The sequence below is a fragment of the Abrus precatorius genome, unplaced genomic scaffold (genome assembly GCF_003935025.1).
Source record: "Abrus precatorius isolate BTA unplaced genomic scaffold, Abrus_2018 Scaffold7, whole genome shotgun sequence".
Taxonomy (NCBI): Eukaryota; Viridiplantae; Streptophyta; class Magnoliopsida; order Fabales; family Fabaceae; genus Abrus; species Abrus precatorius.
This window is the reverse complement of record NW_020874417.1, coordinates 34,494,072-34,513,712: the sequence shown is the minus strand read 5'-3', so window position 1 is coordinate 34,513,712 and position 19,641 is coordinate 34,494,072. Positions and strand designations below refer to the sequence as shown.

Here is a 19,641-nt window from a genome sequence, read left to right as displayed (position 1 = left end):
GATAAGTACGAAGAAGTCACGAATGTAGATGGATTTGATCGCGGTTTCATATATCAGGATACTGCAACAATATTCATGGTCGCATTTTGTGGCCGTGTATATCACCCTGATCAAGTATGCCCCAGCTAGGGTAGGATCAAGCCCCTTATCTTCTTTCCTTGGAACATTTTTACTAGCAAATATGTATGCTGCATACGCCCATTTCTAATCCCGTTGTCTTATCCCTTTATAGCTCAAAGATGGTTTCTTCCACTCCTTTCTATTACAAATTTACAGAACATATTTTGCTAGTATGAAGGGCAGGTCAATGCCTTTCCCTCTTCCACAGACTTTATCACATTTCACAATCCTTATTATATGACTTCAATTCCTAGCAGCAATGCACGTTGCAGTATATAATGAATAAAGATTAGTAGAATTTGAAACACCAGTGAACCATGGTCTACACGATTGAATAATACTATGCAATGAAATGTTGAGAGTAAAATGAGTAAATTTGAGTCGTATACATAGAATCATAACTGATTAAGATTAAAAATTTTAAAAATTATATAATCACTTAAATTAGTCTTTGTAATTCTTAAAAACTTAAAAAACTCGTATGCTTCAATCTTGATTATTTAAGGTATCTAATAATTACTATTTGCTTCCCTCAATTTTAAAGCCTTCTCATATTATATAATGTTAATATAATATTCTTATGGTCTTTATTTTCTATACTTTTTAAAAATCATAAATAACTGCAAATATCTATACGTACCCACTAGCTTTTGGGTATCACTACTATTATAATTAAAGACAAAAACGGGTACCCACACTTACCTCGTCCTATTGACATCGGAAGTGCATCATCGTAGTTTGCGGTTTGATTGTTACAAAATTTGTGAAACATAAAATATGATTTGGCTCAAGGTTAACCCTCCAATTCAATATGATTGATTATCTGAACGAAAGTGGAGCAGGAACATTCCCTAATTTTGGTCTAACATAGCCAGAAAGAATATGCGGTTCTATCTCTCGGCACTTGGAGTAACTATTCCATAGAAATGGAGATAAAAATGTGTTTTTTTCTTTGATCACATCATGATTCATGGGCAGACCAAAAAAGCACTTGTTTACTTGTTAACGGCCTTCTTTTTACCCTTATCTATTCGGTGTAGATTTACGTAGACACATCTATGATCTGTCTCAACTTTATTCTTTATACATCATTTGTATTTGGATCTTTGTTGGACCTCGATTACTGGATAAACTAATCTTGGTTAATCAATTTAAGTTGGATTCATTGTTATTCATCTCTCAATTATTATCCAACGGAAAATCCAAAGATATTCACTAGTAAAACTAGAAATTGCTGTGCCAAAGAAAAAACTAGAAATATCTCTTGCTCCCCCCCTAGTTGTTCTCAAAAGTGGCCACGAGACACAAGCAATGACACTGTTTATTGAATTCGGTGTTATGCAATGAACGACCAAACACTTCCTATCTCCAATCTACATACACTCCACAAAGCTGAGCTGTGATTGGTTGGTGGGGTGTCTTTTTCGGTGGTCTGTTTAGGAGAGAAAGTGTGTGGAGAACCACCTTTGCACAATTTTCCCTTTATGACCAAGTTTAATAAGTGAAAGACTCAGGACAAGTGACTTTGTTTAGGACCATTGAAAAAGATAAACCAAGTGCAAGTGCAACTGGGTCCTTGATGCATTTCTTCCACTGTACTTATACACATTCCAATTCTAAAAACGAAGTTTGGAGAGGAACACCAAAATACCCCAACAAGAAAACACCCACGCAGATGCCCTGGCTCGACAGGGAAAACTGTTCTAAAATAGCTACACGCCATGCTATCTTGTTTCCTACTTTTTACCACCATTATTGGAAATAAGAAGGGTATCATTCTCCCCCACAAAACATCAAATCAAAAAGCAATGAAAAGCCAAGCCAACCCTACCCTACCTTATATATGCTTAAGCTCAGAAGTCAGATCCTACTTTCACTATCAATAGGAATATAAAAGATGGAAATAAACAAATCAATTTCACATAGCAGTGACCAAAGTGGATAAACATGAAGACTCCATCTTAGAAACCCACCATATCTAATATCTATCCTACTCAAGGAAAAAAAGTATAGCAGATAGATTGTTACATGATGGGGTAAGATGCACACATGGCAGGCAGTTCAAATAAATTTTGAGATTTGATTTTGACAAAGGATGGAATGATTTAGTATTGTCAACCTTATATTTCTATAGCTATTCCTAGGATAGCCAATAAAGGATGGAACTTTGTAAGGAGAAAAGAGGAAAAAGGAGAAAAGATGATAGTGGGGAATCCTAAGCTTGAAGGGGCGCAACAGTGACGATGACATAAGCATTGTTCCCTACAGAACCTAGCATCAACAAGTGGGGTTACTGATTGGGATGTCATATACTAAAAAACACCCATCTCACTTGCATTGCACTTCGATACCCCCGTCCATTAGTTACCTCTGCTTTTGATCTAACCTTAAAAGGATTCCAATAAGCTTTTTCTCGTCTATTCAACTTCCCTTGATCACCACAACTCATCTGAGAATTAAGGGAGAAATGATGATCAAGGAAGATGAAACAACTCTTACAACAGCCCAAGAACAACCAGGTGAAGTGATGAATGAAGACAAGAACAATTATGGAAGCGAGGATGACAATCCCCAAGAGTGGTTGAACCTGAGCTTAGGAGGAACTTCACTCTCAACAGCAGGAGACCCTGATTCACAATCAAGACCAGCCACTGCTAAAGTTTTTTCATGCAACTTCTGCATGAGGAAATTCTTCAGTTCGCAGGCATTAGGGGGTCATCAGAACGCCCACAAAAGGGAAAGAGGTGCTGCCAGAAGATACCAATCTCAGAGGTCCATGGCAATAATGGGCTTCTCCATGAACACACCTATGCTTCGATCGCTAAGTGTACAGCCCCATTCACTTGTGCACAAGCCATGCAGAGGTGGTGGTACTATGGTGGCACCCAGCTTTCATGATGCACATGCAAGGCTTGGAATGGCATGGACACCTTTCTTGTCTGAGGATCAAACGGATCTGGTGTGGCCAGGAAGCTTTCGCTTGGTTCCACAACAGCCCCAGCCACCACAGGAGTCACTCAAGCTTGATTTAGACCTCAGACTCTAATAGAGTTTTTGTCTTGAGCTTGAAACTTCATCCTTCTTTTCAGCCAGAATAGCTTGCTCATTAATATAAGCAGGAGAAAAACACGGGTAGGAGACCCTTGACCTGGAAGAGTCAATAACTCAGGTGATAGTACTGCATGGTGAATGGTAGGAGATCTGTAGTTTCCACTGTTTATATAACTAAGTGTTTAGCACAAGAAAACCCAATTTATAACACCCTGGCTATCTATTTTAGTTCCTTAATGCTTGAAATAATTGTCCATGTGTAATGCTCACTTGATATGTTGCTGACATAGGGAGATTTTGCTTCTCGACCTTATTCTGATTTTCTTCCGGCATGTACTTTCAAACAACATCTTACTCGATTGACAGAAGATTGAAAAAGTTATGAGCAAGGACTAAACGCACACACTTTTTGGATACACTAGTTCGTTCAAGATGGGATGCTTCCAACATATGTATATCTTCCGATTCTAAAATCACCGTACTGAGATGGATTATAATTGAAGTTGACCAATTCGAATTGAAAAACTTTATCATTAGACAGTTGATTCCCTGTTCGGAGAAAAAATTCCTGATTTACTACAGTCCAGTGAAGTCACAATGATTTCTATTCAAAATTCACCAATTTAACAGGCGATCATAGTCGTCTTGACAGACAAAATTAGGAAGTGACTCTGGTCAAAATACGCTTACGTTTTTCAACATTAGAGTACGAGATATTCCTGTGTTGCTGAACCTGCGTGGTTATTTGTTATCCATTGCCATGCCTTTTTTCGAAATTAAAAAGTGATATCTCCCAGAGACATTTCACTTGCTTGCTTGGTAAACGAAATGCACGAACGATACTACAAGACAACCCTTATAAACCTTCCCAAATTTCTAGATTGTTCCATTCATTTTCTTTTTCCCAAGTCCTCTAAAAGTGACATTTTATGCCTAAGAGGTAAAAGTATTGGAAAATCATAGGTTGAAATTGTGATAAAATGCGTGTGTATATATATAGAAACAAATTATTTAACGGTTTAAACCCAACCATTGATTTTATAAATAACAACTATAACTCCTCACTTTTTCATGTAAAATAGATTCCTCGCATCCCTTTCGTACAAAACAAAACATGATTGCACGCATCTTGAGCTTATCTCGTAAGAAGCAATTGATGGTTTCACAGTCATGGCAAAAGATGAATAAAAATATGAACAAGAATTTATCAGAATCCCTTATGCATTATGGGAATTTACAACCTTATAACTTAAGAGGAAATTACAAGCTTTTGGGTCGTATGCATTATGACGGGGAGCCTCTCGCTGATGATGCTTGGATCACTATACGCAGCAGAATCAAAAGGGTACCCTTTCTGCACCATCAATCATAGAAAGGCGCTCACCATTAAACCGTAACTTTAATTGCAAATGACAGCCTAGCCAAAGCAACTAGACAGAGAGAAATAAAAGCAGTAAAAAGGATAAAAGGAAAACATGGCAAATAAAAACTAAAGCAAAGGATATAAAACACAGAATATCACTCGCTACCACCAGTCACTTGGCTGGCTATCTTGAAAACACAGACATTTGAGAGGGACATATTTTAAAGATAAGAATGAGAAATATTTGGAATTGCATGTTTTCGCAAGGAAAAAATCTTCTCCAAAGTAAATAAGTAAACATGTATTCATCCTAAAATTTTGGTAGATTAAAATCATGTTGTACTTTAAATTAAATTAATGATAGATACACTCCTACTTCCTCACTTCAGAGGAGCCTCATTCTTCCTTTTGTTCAATAGCAAAAAATACCAGATAAATAAAGAGATTAGAAGGAAATACATTAAAAGAAGACCTCATTTTCCAATCCGTCCATGTGAACAAGACTGGGCAGAGAATAAACAACAAAAAATGACAGTTTGTGTGAGACCTGTATTTTTCATTTTATTTTATTGTTTTCTACAATGGATAAAATGATGATTGTATAAGCTTCTTGTTTCCCTTCTGTTATTTACAAATACACAGCTAACAGAACTTACAAATCACTTCTGATTTTCAGACTTAAACCAATAATAAGAAACAAATCAATTTTGCATCTCCGTTCCATTCCCTTCTCAATTCAAAGTAGCTTGTCCTTGATTCAGTAGGTCCACAGGACTGCTTTCTCTTTCATACTCAAATAGTTTTATATTGCATTCTACCCAGTTACTTCATTAGCAAAATCTTGGTAATCAAAAGTGCGATGTTAAACATATATGTCTCTGAATTAATTGTCCATGTGTATTCTTCTAGTTACTACTCCAACAAGATCTCCCAAGTCCCAACCAAAAGAAGCCCAGTGAAAACTAGTGGTTCTCTTGCAAAAATAAGTTTTACTAACTATTCCAGTTACCTAAGATATATGTGTAATTAGTTTTTCAGAGATAGTAGGTTCAGTAGAATTACTCCTGAAACTACTATAGCACTTCAAACATGATCTCATACAACAAATGAATAAACATACATAGAGAAGTAGAGAGAGAAATAGAAAGCAATCCCTAAAATCCTTATGATCAACTAGCTCGGCATAGACATCAGTTGACAAGCATCAACCCACTTTCTTTCTCTCTTCACTTGGGTCCATAACAGAAAAAGAGATTATCATTCAGAATTAATGTAAAGAGCCATAGCATGTGATGTATAGAACAAACTTACAGCAGACAGAGCCTGAAATGTAGATTCTCGCCAGCAACTCTCTCGAAGTATAATGGGAGTTGTACTTTCACCAAATAGACAATGCATACGAGTTTCTCTCAGTCTAATCAACACTCCATCAACTCTAAGCTGTATTAGTACCAGATCAATCAGTTAAAATTACATGTTTAGAGAAACTGGTGTGAAGCAAATTTGCTGACAGTGACACTAATCTCCAATATTGTCAGGAACATTATAGATCCATAGCAATAACTTCAGAACATTATATGACCGAAATGATTTACAAAATCAGCCATAAGAGTAATAATAATCAAATAACTACTTTGCTAGGCCAACTAATTTAGTATATGAACAGGGAGTATCTCACCCAGAATCGCAATAGAAGAAACCAAGAGCTAGGCATGACTCTCTGTAAAACCAAAAGGTTATATACTTATATCATCAGTCATCTGTAAACATATTAATTTGCATGACAAAAATTGAACCCCCTATCACAAAAGAAACCAAATTAGTGCTTACCACTTTTACAGTAAGAAGTGATATTCCATTATCAGCAAGTTCATCCTCGTATAACACCACCTGTTCATGATGAGGATTCATTTATGATGAAAAGTAAATGTCATCAAGGAAGAGAATATGGATAATGTATTACAGGTAAGATTCTCATACAGGTAAACTTGAACACATCTATTTTGGATTTTTGGTTCTTGATTACCATTAATATACATCAGATTTCACTTGAGCATTTTAACAGTACAATTAATTTCTGAAAAAAGAAGCACAACAGTAGAGAATTGAAGGGGACATTACTTAGTATATACAAAAGAGAAATAGTTTTACTGACAAAAAGATCCGCATGCAAAAAAAGTTTTGTGCAGAGGTTTGCAAATTCAAGGTACTCACTACCCACCTCATCATAGAAAAGTATGGGCTCTTTGGATGCAAGTGCAACCACATCAATTTGTTCTTTGCAATCTTCCCAATTGATATTGCTGGTTTCCTCAGATATTGCTGTCCCATTCTACCATACAAAACTTAAATATCTTGAAATAACAGCATAAATAATAACATTAATGCAAATTCTCAGGTTTTCTTATAACAATAGCATCAGAAACTTGTATGACCAAATTGTACACGTTTTAAATAAATGAAAAATGGTATTCAGGATTAGGTCATGAAGAAAAAAGAAGGGTCACATACCAGATCTTTATCAATCGCAACAGTGCCACTTCCACAATAAGGTGTTGTAAACGTATAGTCGTAATCTAGTATTACTTGCTGAGAGGGCTTGCTGCAAATTTTTTCCAAAAGAATGTGAGACTGTCAGCATGGTAAATTTACACATCCTATTCAATAGGAAGGGTAGACAGTGCAACTTGGGTGGAAATGGGCTTAGCAAAGCATGAGCCTCAGTCTTTAAGTCAAGGCGCCTAAATTTATATGTAAATCAGCAAGCTTAAGTCTTTAAATATATAAAAAATTACTACTACCACTATTATTATTATTGTTATTTAAATAAGCCGGTCCAAAGCCTGACTTTTTTAACTAAGCTTTAAAAAACCCCACGACCTTCCCTATTTAGTAAATCTGGCTTAGGCTATAGGCCTCAGAGGCAATTACTAAGAAGTTTCATAGTAGATAAAAACTTCCTAAAAAGAAAAGATAGCAAATGAATCTAAGTAAATTCATCTGAATACAATAATAATAGGATTTTGAGCTAAACATATTTGTAAGCGGGCATAAAAGCATGAAAGTGTATTGTATATAAATTCCCCTAGCTTACCTTCTAAACTTCCATTTAGCAGCTGCAGGAACTTCAACCGGTGGCAAGGCTTCCTGCTTCCACCCACGTAGAGCATCAAATGCATTAAAATGAATTTTGGTGCCACTACTCAAGTGTTTTAGAATTAAAGTGTTTTCTCCGAAAACCATTTCTGGCAAGTGAGATGTCTCAAGTTTCTGTTCCCACCTGCAAGGTACACTCATCATCAAAACAAAATGCTCTGACTACAACAAAGCAATAACCAAAAACACATTGAAAGCGTTGAAACTTCAAAAGCAACGTTAAAGAGCAGTCCTTTCTTCCAGCAAATCAATGATATCTATTTGTTTTACTCACAAATTTAGAAACAACAGGAACTAGGGTTAAGTGTGATGTGAGAATTACTCACTCTTGGAGGGTAGAAGAATTCAGTATGGAGTGTCTCCGAGACTCGATAAGCCATCCATGAATACGAATGCCTCTCCGGCCACCGTCGTCGAAGAGTTCGGCGCCGGCGGCTTTCAGGTCTTTCTCGTCGACTTCCAATTCCATCATCACCTGCTTTGGGTTTCGACTCAGTGATTCCCGAGTTAGAGACAGTCAGTCTTAACAATTGGGTATTTCATATGGCCCTTCAGTTCAATGTGTGGGTCGGGCCGATCATTTCGTAATTCACGTAGTTCGGACCTGTGCTTTCCAAAACCGCTATGTTGCGGACCCGTTAGCCCAAAATACCTACTTTCTAATTTTCTCTTTTTCAAATATGAAGATAATAATCGACCAAAAAGAGATATTAACAATATGGGCTCATTTTAGATATTACCTTATTACCTTTTACGAATGTCAATGATGGTCAAGTTTATTGTTTAGGTTAATCAATTATTAACTGAACCTTATTTTATGTGGATTAGAAATTATTTGATACAATTTAAAAGTTCATTTTCTTTATCTATATAGTTAGATCTAAAAAAATTATTTAATTAACCTAAAAGGACAAAAATTGATTTATATTCACAGGTTAAATAGAATCATTGCTTAAAATGAAAAAAATACTTACTTTCGAATGATATTAACTTGAAAATAAGTTTGGAAATTAATTTTAAGTTTAAAGCTTGGGGAGAAGTTTACATTTGGCCCATTCAAGTTTTATCTTAAACTTTATACTGCTAAATTAGTTCGTATATTCTTTTTTTTTTTCAACAATTAAGATTGATTTTTAGTTGTATCGTTAAGATTGAACACTACTAAATACATTCAATTCTTTCGGAAGCTTGTGACAAGTTCTGTCCTTGAAAGGGGAAATTTAGATATCTACTATGAATGGCTTTAAAAAGAAGAGGTTTGATGTGTGTAAATCACTTAAATTCCAAAAAAAATTTATAATCAATCGCAGTATAACGAAATTTACAACCAGTCATGCAAAATGTATAGTTAATTTCTCCACTTTATTTTCAAACTAGAGAACATTTTCAAGTCCTTATGGTGCACATTATAAAAGGAAGTTACCTCTAAAAGGGGTTTAAACAATGACAATGGCTTATGTAGAACAGTCATAGTGAAAATTCTTTTTTTTTTTTTTCTCTTTCTGGCAAAGAATAAAAGCTCAAATTAATATATAATTAAACTTTATAAATAGGGATGCGTATTATACCATCTCTCCTGTAGGTATGACACGATTTTTATTTTATTTTTTGAAATGAAATAATATGTATGTGTCTTTGTAAATATATACACACACAATAATATGTATGTGTGATTATGTAAAATTAATTGTTGCAAAGATATGCGATTGAAGTTAAAAGTTATTTGAAATGTTTAACTTATAAAAAATAAACAAAATTGTGTATGTAACATTAAAGTGTATTTATTGTTTTTTATAACGTTTTACGTCCTATTCAGATTTTCAAATATCTACAATAAACACCTGTCTAGAATATATCACAAGCCACACCTCAGCACGCGACTTTTTTCCTCCTCTTAATGTTGCCTCATTTCCCATTTATAATAATAGAATATACATCACTAGCCTCGATCTCAGCACTACTTACAAACGGGCTTACCAAATTGACCAAAAAAATTAAAACAGCTTACCAACAAAGATTTCTGGTTCAAAATCTTTGAAATTGAATCACTGCAATTCATGTGAAAATGACAACTTAAAAAGGGTCATAAAGTTAATCAACATGCATGCTAGCTCTGGGAAAGCCCAAGACAGGAAAATAACTTCATAACAGCATGCGGCAATTGAGAATAATACATATGCTCCCATCCCATTGTCTCAAACCACAGATCCATAATAAAAAAAAAGCTTATCTTCTAAAGAAAAGGGAGAGCCGAAAAACACCCAAAGTGACAGCGATATGATTTCGGAAGACAACCACCCTGAATGTCAAACTATATCTTATCAATGCAAGAAGGGCGCTATATGTTGTGAAGCAAATCAGACACATTAGCTGGTACATTTACTAGGATTGCCAGCAGATTAATACAATAATGACATTGAATCCTGAGGTACAAAAATAAACAGCTCCCCTATTTTCATCAGTATTTTGCTTTTTTTTATTGTTAGTAACCCCCTTAAAAGGAGGAGGAAAAAAACATCATTTGGAGTAAGAAAAGGGGTCTCTGTAAAGGGGTCTCTGTAAATTTTTAAAAAAAATTCTAAAACTAGTTACTGAACTATTTTAAGTGTTTGCGCGAGGGGCTATGCTAAAACAAACTCTCACCAGAGAGATGCATACCTGCAAAGCTATTTGAAAAAAAAAAAAAAAATACAAACAATGGCACGCATTTAATGATTACCTTCCTCAATGTAAACAAATCTGTCGAGATTAAAGCTGATTGTCTCATGGGATCTCAACTCATAAAAGGATAGATACTTTAATTTGCAGCCTCAGGTAAAAGATTAAGCCTGACTTGTAAATGAAGTGTCATTTCCTCTTCCTCGTCTTCATTTTATTGCCTATTTGTATTTCATGAGCATTTGGTGTGCTTGTCGCTGAGCCATCAATATCCAGCTGTGTTTCAGATGCTTGGGATTCAGACAAATGCTTCCTTTTTCTATAACTCGAGGATTTTGAATTTTCTCCACTGACCTCTGGGGACATTAATTCACATTTCCTCTCCCCCTCATTTTTGGCTTTGCCTTCATTGCCCAGCCACAAAATATTTTTTCCAGGATCGCTTTCCATTTGTGATGAATGCCGGAAGCTCCAGCGTGTATTGTCAAACCATTTGGCAACCTGAAAGTGAAAAAGAAAGGTAAATTCAGAAAGTCATGAAAAAGCCAAAATGTGTCCAAAGCTAAGAGATACGACCTGCTGAAAAGTAATTCCTAGTTCTTGTGCCAAGCTTTCTTTTGTAGTTCGATCTGGATACTGATTTTCTTTAAAAGATTTGTGAAGCCTCTGAAAAGACAAGATTAGTCACTCTAGGGTAAACCCCTACCATAATATGCATGCAAATTTGTGCATGTTAGTTTCCTCTAGAATGGCAAGATAGAAAGGTATTAATAAATCAGTGGTACAAGATAAACTGCTAGTTGCTACGCAAGCTGCAGGTCAATTGATACCGAGACAACCAGATTATTTAAATAAAGAGATGCAGGCTGTAAAGCATCCAACAAATATCAGATGACAGCTTGCTGAAGCATAATGGTTGGACTTGGAATGACATATATTTGCATGCAAAAGCATTTCATATGACCAAACCAATTAGGTTATCTACACTCACATACAACAATCAAGCCTTATTCCAGTAGGAAGGTCCAACTACAGCATTTAATTAATACCATTATTGAACTCTATTAAAAATTAATTTTTCAGTAAAACCATATAGCAAGAATTTTTCAATGGTTTCTCCCAATGTTTTACTAGATCTTCCTCTACCATTTTAATTAGGTTATCTTCCATTTGATCCATTTTTCTCACTAAAATATCTATTGGTCACCTCACATGACCAAACCACCCTAGGCTAGTTATCTTCTCTTCAACAGGTTCTACTCCAATTTCTCTAACATAGGTTTGTTCCATATCTTAATGGCTCTTATAGGTTCACTCATCCACCTCAGCATTCGTATCTTTGTCACAACTATTTTTTTCTCTTGTCAGCACATCACTGCCCAGCGTTAACTACCATAGAGCATAGTAGTTGAATAGTTCAGTAAAATTTTCCTTGAGTTTGATAGGCTAATGTGATAAGAAATTACACCTGAATCACTTGTTCATTTCATCCATCCAACCTCAATCTCATGTGAGTGTGCTATCACTTTATAAGACAAAATACCTAAACCATGCTACTTATGCAACATTTATAGCTTGTGTTACTAGATTTGCATTCCACTTACTCCTAATCAACCAAAAATCCTTTGATTATAAAATCTCTCCATAACTGAAGTTTAGTTTTAAATTCACTCCTGTAAACTCATCAAATTGGACTATATCATCAGCAAATGGCACTTTAAATTATCGATTGATATTCAATTTCTACATGTAATTAGTCAAATACGAAAATATGCTAACATTTAACATTAATGAGAACTTCAGATAAGGTATAATTTTTTTTAACACTAAGTTGAATTTATTTATTTATTTATGCGGTATGTTTTTCTAAGTAAATTAAATAAAACGTTACTTGGTTAAAAATATCATATGATCTAAATAAAACTTCAAAATATAATAGTAGGTTTGAATAATGAAGAAATAATTGTGAGAATGAATAATAAATAACTAGTGCAATCAAAGTAGACAACTTATTTAAAAGATCGACTTCGTTGATGGTATTATACAAAAATACTAGTAGTTAGACATTACCAAGTGATGTCATGTGACTAGACAATGGGGAGTAAAAATAGTCCAACATTGATATTTTATAATTTTACAGCAACTTTTCAAGGATTATTTTCTAAGTTTTATTTGAGGTACTTAACTAATTATGGTGAAGAATCAAAGTCTTAGTGGGATGCTACATATATGATTCAGAAGTGTTCTAGAAGAGTGTTTACTTTGTAGTCAGAATCTGATCAATAGATATAATTTTTACGTAGCTAAAAATTTAAGATTTTAGTATTTTCATCTTATGATTTTAAGATAAGTACATTGAACAACTCAATTCAGATGAAATTCTTATTCAACTGATGTCAGTAGTGACTATATAATCTCTAAGTACTTCAAATTCTCCCTCATTATTTCAAATCAGGTGCACTAAGCAATAACCCAACCATGATAAAACTACTATTTCTGTAACCTAACTTCTCTTTTTCTTAACAAATAAATGATTTTTTATAAACTTATATGATATTGAAAAATATGTAAAACTACTAATGCAACTATCATACAATTAACAGGATTTAATGAAATTATAACTTGTTAAAACTTTTTTTTTAAAAGAAAATTTCAACACTTTCTTTTTTTAAAAAAAAAAAAATGATCCTTTTTATTTATTGATATGTATCACGATTTAGATATTATAAATAAATCTAATATTATTTTTTTATGAAGAGTAAGTGACTAATAATAGAAATATAAAACAACAAATGAATCACTGTCCTGGGTACTGCACGAGGAATGAGAAGCATTTCCATATAAGTACCAGGTATGCGTAGTGCAGTAAAACAAAATATTTTTCATTAATATATCCCACTATATTTTCTGTACTTGAAGCAAATTAATAATTTTTTAGCCAGTAAACTAAATTCTATGTTGTCTAATAAAACTAAAACAGTACTACTCCAAGGGACCAACCACATCACAAATGAAAAAGTTCCTTTTGCACTTCAATTTTGCATGGGGATATTATGAATGTATCTAGAGGACACAATTGAAAGACAATGAGGAGGTAAGTATGCAAATTATAAACTGGATGGAAAGATTCTCTGAATGGAAAATAAATTTTAAAACCAAATTTGAAGGCAATTTACCATTACCTGCAGTGCAACTTCTCCAAGTCTTTTCACTCTTTTGTATGCTGAAGATCCAGACTTATTATCCCTGGAATCATATTTCACACAGCTGTCAACTGATTTGGCGGGTGAATTATCTGTATTTTCAGCTCTATTCTGATGGGTATTCCTCATAGGAGTATGTCTAGGATTATTTGAAGCATTTCCATTTGGTGACACCAAAGTCACATTGGCAGTGAGTTTCTTTTTACTACTTGGAGTAGCAGTGGCAGTCCAATCTTCATCCTCACTAGTATCACTCCGGTACGTCTCCTACAAAAGAAATGTGTGTGTATGATACAAGCAATCGTTATATATCATGTGTCATGTAATGCATATCATACCTCAAATAATAAAGGCAGACCGTGCACATGGAATCAGAGTATTATTTTAAACCTTATGCCATTAAATTAACTTACATCATACAGCCTTTTGTAGTCCAACCTTTCCACATGTCTTTTCCCAGAAACAGGAGTGGAACCCTCTTGGCCAGGATCTGGCTCTAGTAAAGATGACAGTTCATCAGCCATTGATGGCTTTTTATCAACTTTACCCTTTTGTTTGCCAGAACCTTTCAAATTCTTAACATCATCCAAAGATACAGATACAATGTCTTCGTCCTGTCCAGGAGATCTCTTATCCTGAATTGCAGCAAGATCCTCGGAGTCAGATGTGAAATCAGAGCTTGAACTTTCTTCAGCAATTTTACAGTCAACATCTGCACGATTAGGATCATAATCATCATCCTCAGAGTCTTCAGAAGGAAGGCCCAAGTATTGATCCTCATGTGAACTCTGCAATTTCTCAGAAGCAGAAGCATACTCAGATTCATCGGAACTTGACTCATCTCCTTCAACTTCCACATCCTCTGGACCATTAGGATTATAATCATCATCATCCGAATCGTCAGAAGGAAGTCCCAAGTTGCTATCCATATTATTTCCAGCAGCTGTAGCTGCTTCAGGAAAAACCCTCTGAACAAGAATCAGACACGCAATCAGAAGAGGAAAGCTCCAAAAAGTTAACAATTGACAGAGAAGAGACTAAATTTGCCTGCTAACCTCCCAGGTGTCACTAAGAGAGAGACTTGATCCTAATGAGTCATTAACAAGTTCGATGCAGTCATCTTTGCACTCACATCCTGGGCATAACCAACCCTCATCACCAGGTGGAACTGTAAGCCACAGAAGTAAACACATAAATGATAATAACTTCGAAGAAGAAAGTGACCAAAAAATAAATTAGGTAGACCAGGGATTACTGTCTTCAGTTAACAATGGAGGATCCAAACAGAACTGGTGAAATCCACGGTCACAAACACCATCACATAGAATTATATCATTATTAGTGCTCAACTCTTTGGACTGGCATTTTGCACAGAATATCTGCAACATAAAATTTAGAGTATGTATTCATATCACCAAAATCCTATAGTTTTGGAAACTTCATTTAGGAATGTAATATAAAGGATTAACCTACATCCTCACTGTCAATCTCTCCCTTAGAATCAAACAGAGATTCTGGAAGCTTTCCTTCAGCACACAATGAATCCAAATTTCGAAATAGATCCCTAATTTTCAATTTACGTCGAAGAATTTCAGACTTAGCCCGCTGAAGCTCCTTCTCAGGCTTTAATTTTTCCATACTGCAAATTTATCACAATTAAACAAAAGGACACAAATTATGTACCTCAAAAAAAAAGCTCGGGCATTTGAAGGTTTATAAATCTATGACCATGATAAGACTTTTGTAATAGTGCAACTACCAATTATACTCAGTTTCACAAGAAAACAAGATCAAACAAACTCCTAGCAAAGACTATAACAAAAATTACTGAATTATCTAATAAAATACCATCAGCTCTAATAAAGGGACAGTACTCATAGTGACAATAAAACAAAAGAAATTATAGGAATAAGGATCATGGTAAAAATAATAAGAGGACTCCCAATTACAAATGCTTAAATGAAGCATAAGAACTGCAAGTGGATCAAAGTGCGTTCTATAGTATAGATAATTTCCAAAATATCAGAGCAAAAAGATTTTGTTCAATGACACAAATAAAGATATAGCACAAGGAGGATAAGCTTGAACAATTGATTTAATAGCTTAGTTGCTTAATCATGTAGTAGAATTGTGATACTACAGAATAACTTTTGTTTTAATCCAAATTGGTTAGTGGTAGAAAGGAAAGAGAGGAAAACAGCAAGGGACCAAATTGAATGAATCTCAAAACACGTGGACCATTAAAGATAAACTTCAATATTTGCATACAGTGATAGACATTAGTAATTGGATTTGCATAAATAAGATAAAATTCAAGTGGTATAATTCTGTCAATCACCACAAACTCATGCAAGGGTTGATGCATTCTTTAACTGGAAATTCTAGTACAGGGAAATTAAGGTATTTATAAAATTAATTTTCTAACATTTAATTTTGGAAAGGATTTAATGATCACAATAACATATGATATAATATTTGAATACAATGTCAAAGTCAAATCTAAATATCTAAGATCCCATTAAACTGTTTTATCCAAAAATCCAAATGTGACAGAATGGAGTTCTAGCTATGTTCAGTACATAGCATCTCTTAAGATAATAAAACTCCAAGTGCAATAATAATCATGGTACTTAAACACATAGGGCATCTTATCCTGAAATTTTGAAGCAAGGCCTCTGAAGGACTAATGGCCAGAATATTCCAGATGTAGTTCCTTTTAAGTTTCCCATCAATTAACTAATAGAGATGATATTAATAAATATAAGCTAGGATCTACCATAGAACATCATGATGCAAATCCAAATATAGACTACAAGTTAAACAAAGCAAGTGGTGATGATAGAATCTACATACCTGTATCCTTTCCAGCCCTCACCAGAATAAGCATCAATCAAGCTTTTCTCATAGCTTATTCGGTTCAATAAATATCTTAAGTGAGTTCTGATTCTAGAAAACTGATCAGTAATTCCATCCTCTCTTCTCTTTTTCTTCCTCCTCCCACTTTTCCTCTTCACTCCATCATTATTACCATCAACCAAATTACTATTTGGTTCAGGTGCTTTAGGTTTTTCTCTTGTTCTTGACCGCAAAGCTCTGTCACTGCTTCCTAATGACCTTAGCATATACTTCTTCTTCAATAATTTTGAGTTTCTTTTACCCCTGTGCCTCAGTCTTGAATGAGTTGTGCTATTGGGTTTTCTTTCTGAACAATTGAAACTAATATTTTTTGCAACATTTCCAGAAGGAGGACCCAACAATTCATTCACAGAACTCGTGTTCACTTGAGCAGAAAAGAATTGTGTTTGGTCCTTAACAACAAGGGAAGTTACTGCATTATTTATTTCTACAGGTTCAGTTTGAACATTTTCAGACAATGGTTGGCACTCGTTTTCTGGTTTATCATTAAATAATTGAACAGAGATTTGTTCAATGGTATTTTGTGGAAGGCATGAACCTTCTACAGGAATGGATTGTGTTTGATCCTCAACAACAAAGGCTGCATCGTTTATTTCTACAGGCTCAGTTTGAACATTTTCAGACAATGGTTGGCACTCGTTTTCTGGTTTATCATTAAATAATTGAACAGAGACTTGTTCAATGGTATTTTGTGGAAGGCATGAACCTTCTACAGGAATGGATTGTGTTTGATCCTCAACAACAAAGGCTGCATCGTTTATTTCTACAGGCTCAGTTTGAACATTTTCCGACAATGCTTGGCATTCATTTTCTGGCTTATCATTATCTAAATGAACAGAGACTTGTTCAATGGTACTTTGTTGAAGGCATGAACCTTCGGCTGCAATGGATTGCATTTGGTCTTCAACAACAAAGGCATTTACTGCATCATTTATTTCTACAGGCTGAGTTTGAATATTTTCACACAATGGTTGGCATTTGTTTTCTGGTTTATCATTAGATAAATTAATAGAGACTTGTTCAATGGTACTTCGTTGAAGGCATGGACCTTCTACAATCTGACGACTCTTATCTAAGTCATGCTGAGGTGGAGCAAGCAGTTGAATAACAGAATTCTCAGTCACATTGGCAGAAATGTGATTTGATTTTTCGTCAATTACTGAATTGTTTAACACTGTACCAAGCTCCCTCTGTTTGCTGTCTAAGCATCCAGAGCTTATCTGAGGTTTTTTTTCAGACAAATCACACTGTTCACTTCCCATCTGTTCAGTCGTACTGTTATTATGGCTCGAACTAGTCATTGGTACGAGGAAACACACATGGCCACAGCATCCACCACCATCATCAGAATGCAAAGCTAATAACTACAAACAAAACATCCAATCGTCTTTTGAGCTTTCCACGGTGTATGTGAGCACTAAACACCAACATATGATGCAGAACTGGGAAACAAATACAGTAAGCTAAAAGTACGGCCAAAACACTCACTTACACAACTAATATCAAACAAACAATGAGCTGCCCAAGCAAAATGACAATGCAAAGCTCATCAGGTGCAACTAGCTATAATGGTGATGGAAAACGCGTTCTCTCAGTCTACAGAAGACATGCACCAGTTAAACTAAACAACATCGAACAAAGCAACAACCAACAACATTCGCACATTTTTATTGCACCAAGCTAAGTGTGAAGTTATTTTCATTGCCCAATCTTGTTCACAAACTTCCTTTACAACACGAAATATTCAAGCACGTGCTCCACCACACCAAAAAAAAAAAAAAAAACAAAGGCCTGCCTCGACTAAAAAGAAATAAAGTGTGTAAAAAATTGAGTTAAGCTGGGACAAGTTCAAAGAAGAACATTAAACAACAATCAACAGCAAGAGAAAAAAAAAGTAGCAGAAGCCGCAGAAGGAGAGAGAAAAAAGGAGACGGAAGAGAGTGGTGTGAAAAAGGAGCTTACGTTGTGGGTGTGAGTAGCACAGTCATATCCGCAGCGAATGGGAAGGGCGGTGCGAGGAGGAAGAAGGGTTCGATCTAAAATGGGGTGAGGGAGAGAGAAAGAGTTAAGTTTTCGTGAGAGTCCCCTTTTCTTAATCTCAGCGCCAAAGAGAGGAAAAAACGGTGCTTCGTTTACGCTCTCCTCCAAATCTGGGCCACCGTTCGAACTCACCAAACTATAAACACCGTAGATCCGTCCTTGTCTCATTCCATACTGGGTTTCAATATTCAACTTCTAACCTTCCCACCATTCTCACTAAATTTCCCTTTATGGGCCTCTCCGCATTTTTGGAAATGGCCCAGTCTCGTGCTTCTGTCTCACCACCCCAAAAATTACTCCTCACCCAATTCCATTCTTTACAAAAAATTTTGATTTCTGAAATTAATTAATTAATCAAGTGATCCATATTTCAACCAAATAAATCGTTTTCAAAATACAGTCTACTAAAAGATACAAAAATGAACATTTGTTTTTAGATTAGTTATTCGTTGTTTATGATCATTTATATACACTTCAGAACTTATAATATTTTTCCAAGAATTCATGATTGCTAATTATGTATTATACTACTGATAATAAATTCTCATTTAAAAATTTTGAAATTTAAAAAAATGCACTAAATTTATATTAAAATATGTATAGTCGTGTTTAAAATGATTGATATTTTATTATATTGTTAGTTTCCAATATTTTATTCACTAACCCATGATAACGTAATATTTTGTGATGAAATATTCATGTGAAATAGATTGTCATTTTTTTATATTTAAACTCATAATTTAAATTTAGACTTTTTTTATGTGTGCATTAGAATAGGTTTTTTATTTAAATATTATATTTTAAAAATAAATTATTTATTTGTTATTTTTTAAAACTCTTTTTTGTTTGGTGAAACTATCAGTGGCAAAAGTTTTGCTAATACAGTTGGAAAAATTGTTGAATTTTTTTAAAATAAAATTTGTTACTTAAAGTATAAAATAAACATGATGTTGTTATTTGTCATCATCTTTACTAAATAAACATGATATTATTATTTGTTATCATCTTTACAATTTTGTCATATGTTAAGTAAAGTTAGAATGAAACTTTGTTATTAAAAGTGAGCAACTTTCTTACGATAACATGTGTTTTGTATAAGTTTTTCTATGAAAAAAGTATAATTTTTGTACTCAT

General features: G+C 34.5%; 3 protein-coding genes across 3 annotated transcripts; 1 reads left to right on the top strand and 2 right to left on the bottom strand.

Annotated features, from left to right (window-relative positions):
- Positions 1 to 2,432: 2,432 nt before the first annotated feature.
- Positions 2,433 to 3,654, top strand: LOC113873251 (zinc finger protein 7-like). The gene has a single exon (XM_027511300.1). The coding sequence runs from the start codon at positions 2,588 to 2,590 to the stop codon at positions 3,164 to 3,166; it is 579 nt and encodes a 192-aa protein (XP_027367101.1). The 5' UTR covers positions 2,433 to 2,587; the 3' UTR covers positions 3,167 to 3,654.
- A 537-nt stretch (positions 3,655 to 4,191) lies between these two features.
- Positions 4,192 to 8,197, bottom strand: LOC113872493 (TIP41-like protein). The gene is made up of 8 exons (XM_027510088.1): positions 8,017 to 8,197; positions 7,629 to 7,814; positions 7,046 to 7,136; positions 6,756 to 6,866; positions 6,365 to 6,424; positions 6,213 to 6,254; positions 5,846 to 5,974; positions 4,192 to 4,525 (listed from the first exon to the last, which is right to left on the bottom strand). Exons 1-8 carry the CDS (start codon positions 8,160 to 8,162, stop codon positions 4,421 to 4,423), a joined length of 870 nt encoding a protein of 289 aa, XP_027365889.1. The 5' UTR covers positions 8,163 to 8,197; the 3' UTR covers positions 4,192 to 4,420.
- Positions 8,198 to 9,764: 1,567 nt separating this feature from the next.
- On the bottom strand, positions 9,765 to 18,675 carry LOC113871869 (homeobox protein HAZ1). The gene is made up of 9 exons (XM_027508963.1): positions 18,430 to 18,675; positions 16,405 to 17,831; positions 15,025 to 15,190; positions 14,807 to 14,930; positions 14,607 to 14,719; positions 13,965 to 14,519; positions 13,531 to 13,818; positions 10,925 to 11,014; positions 9,765 to 10,849 (listed from the first exon to the last, which is right to left on the bottom strand). Exons 1-9 carry the CDS (start codon positions 18,673 to 18,675, stop codon positions 10,538 to 10,540), a joined length of 3,321 nt encoding a protein of 1,106 aa, XP_027364764.1. The 3' UTR covers positions 9,765 to 10,537.
- Between the last annotated feature and the right edge of the window lie 966 nt (positions 18,676 to 19,641).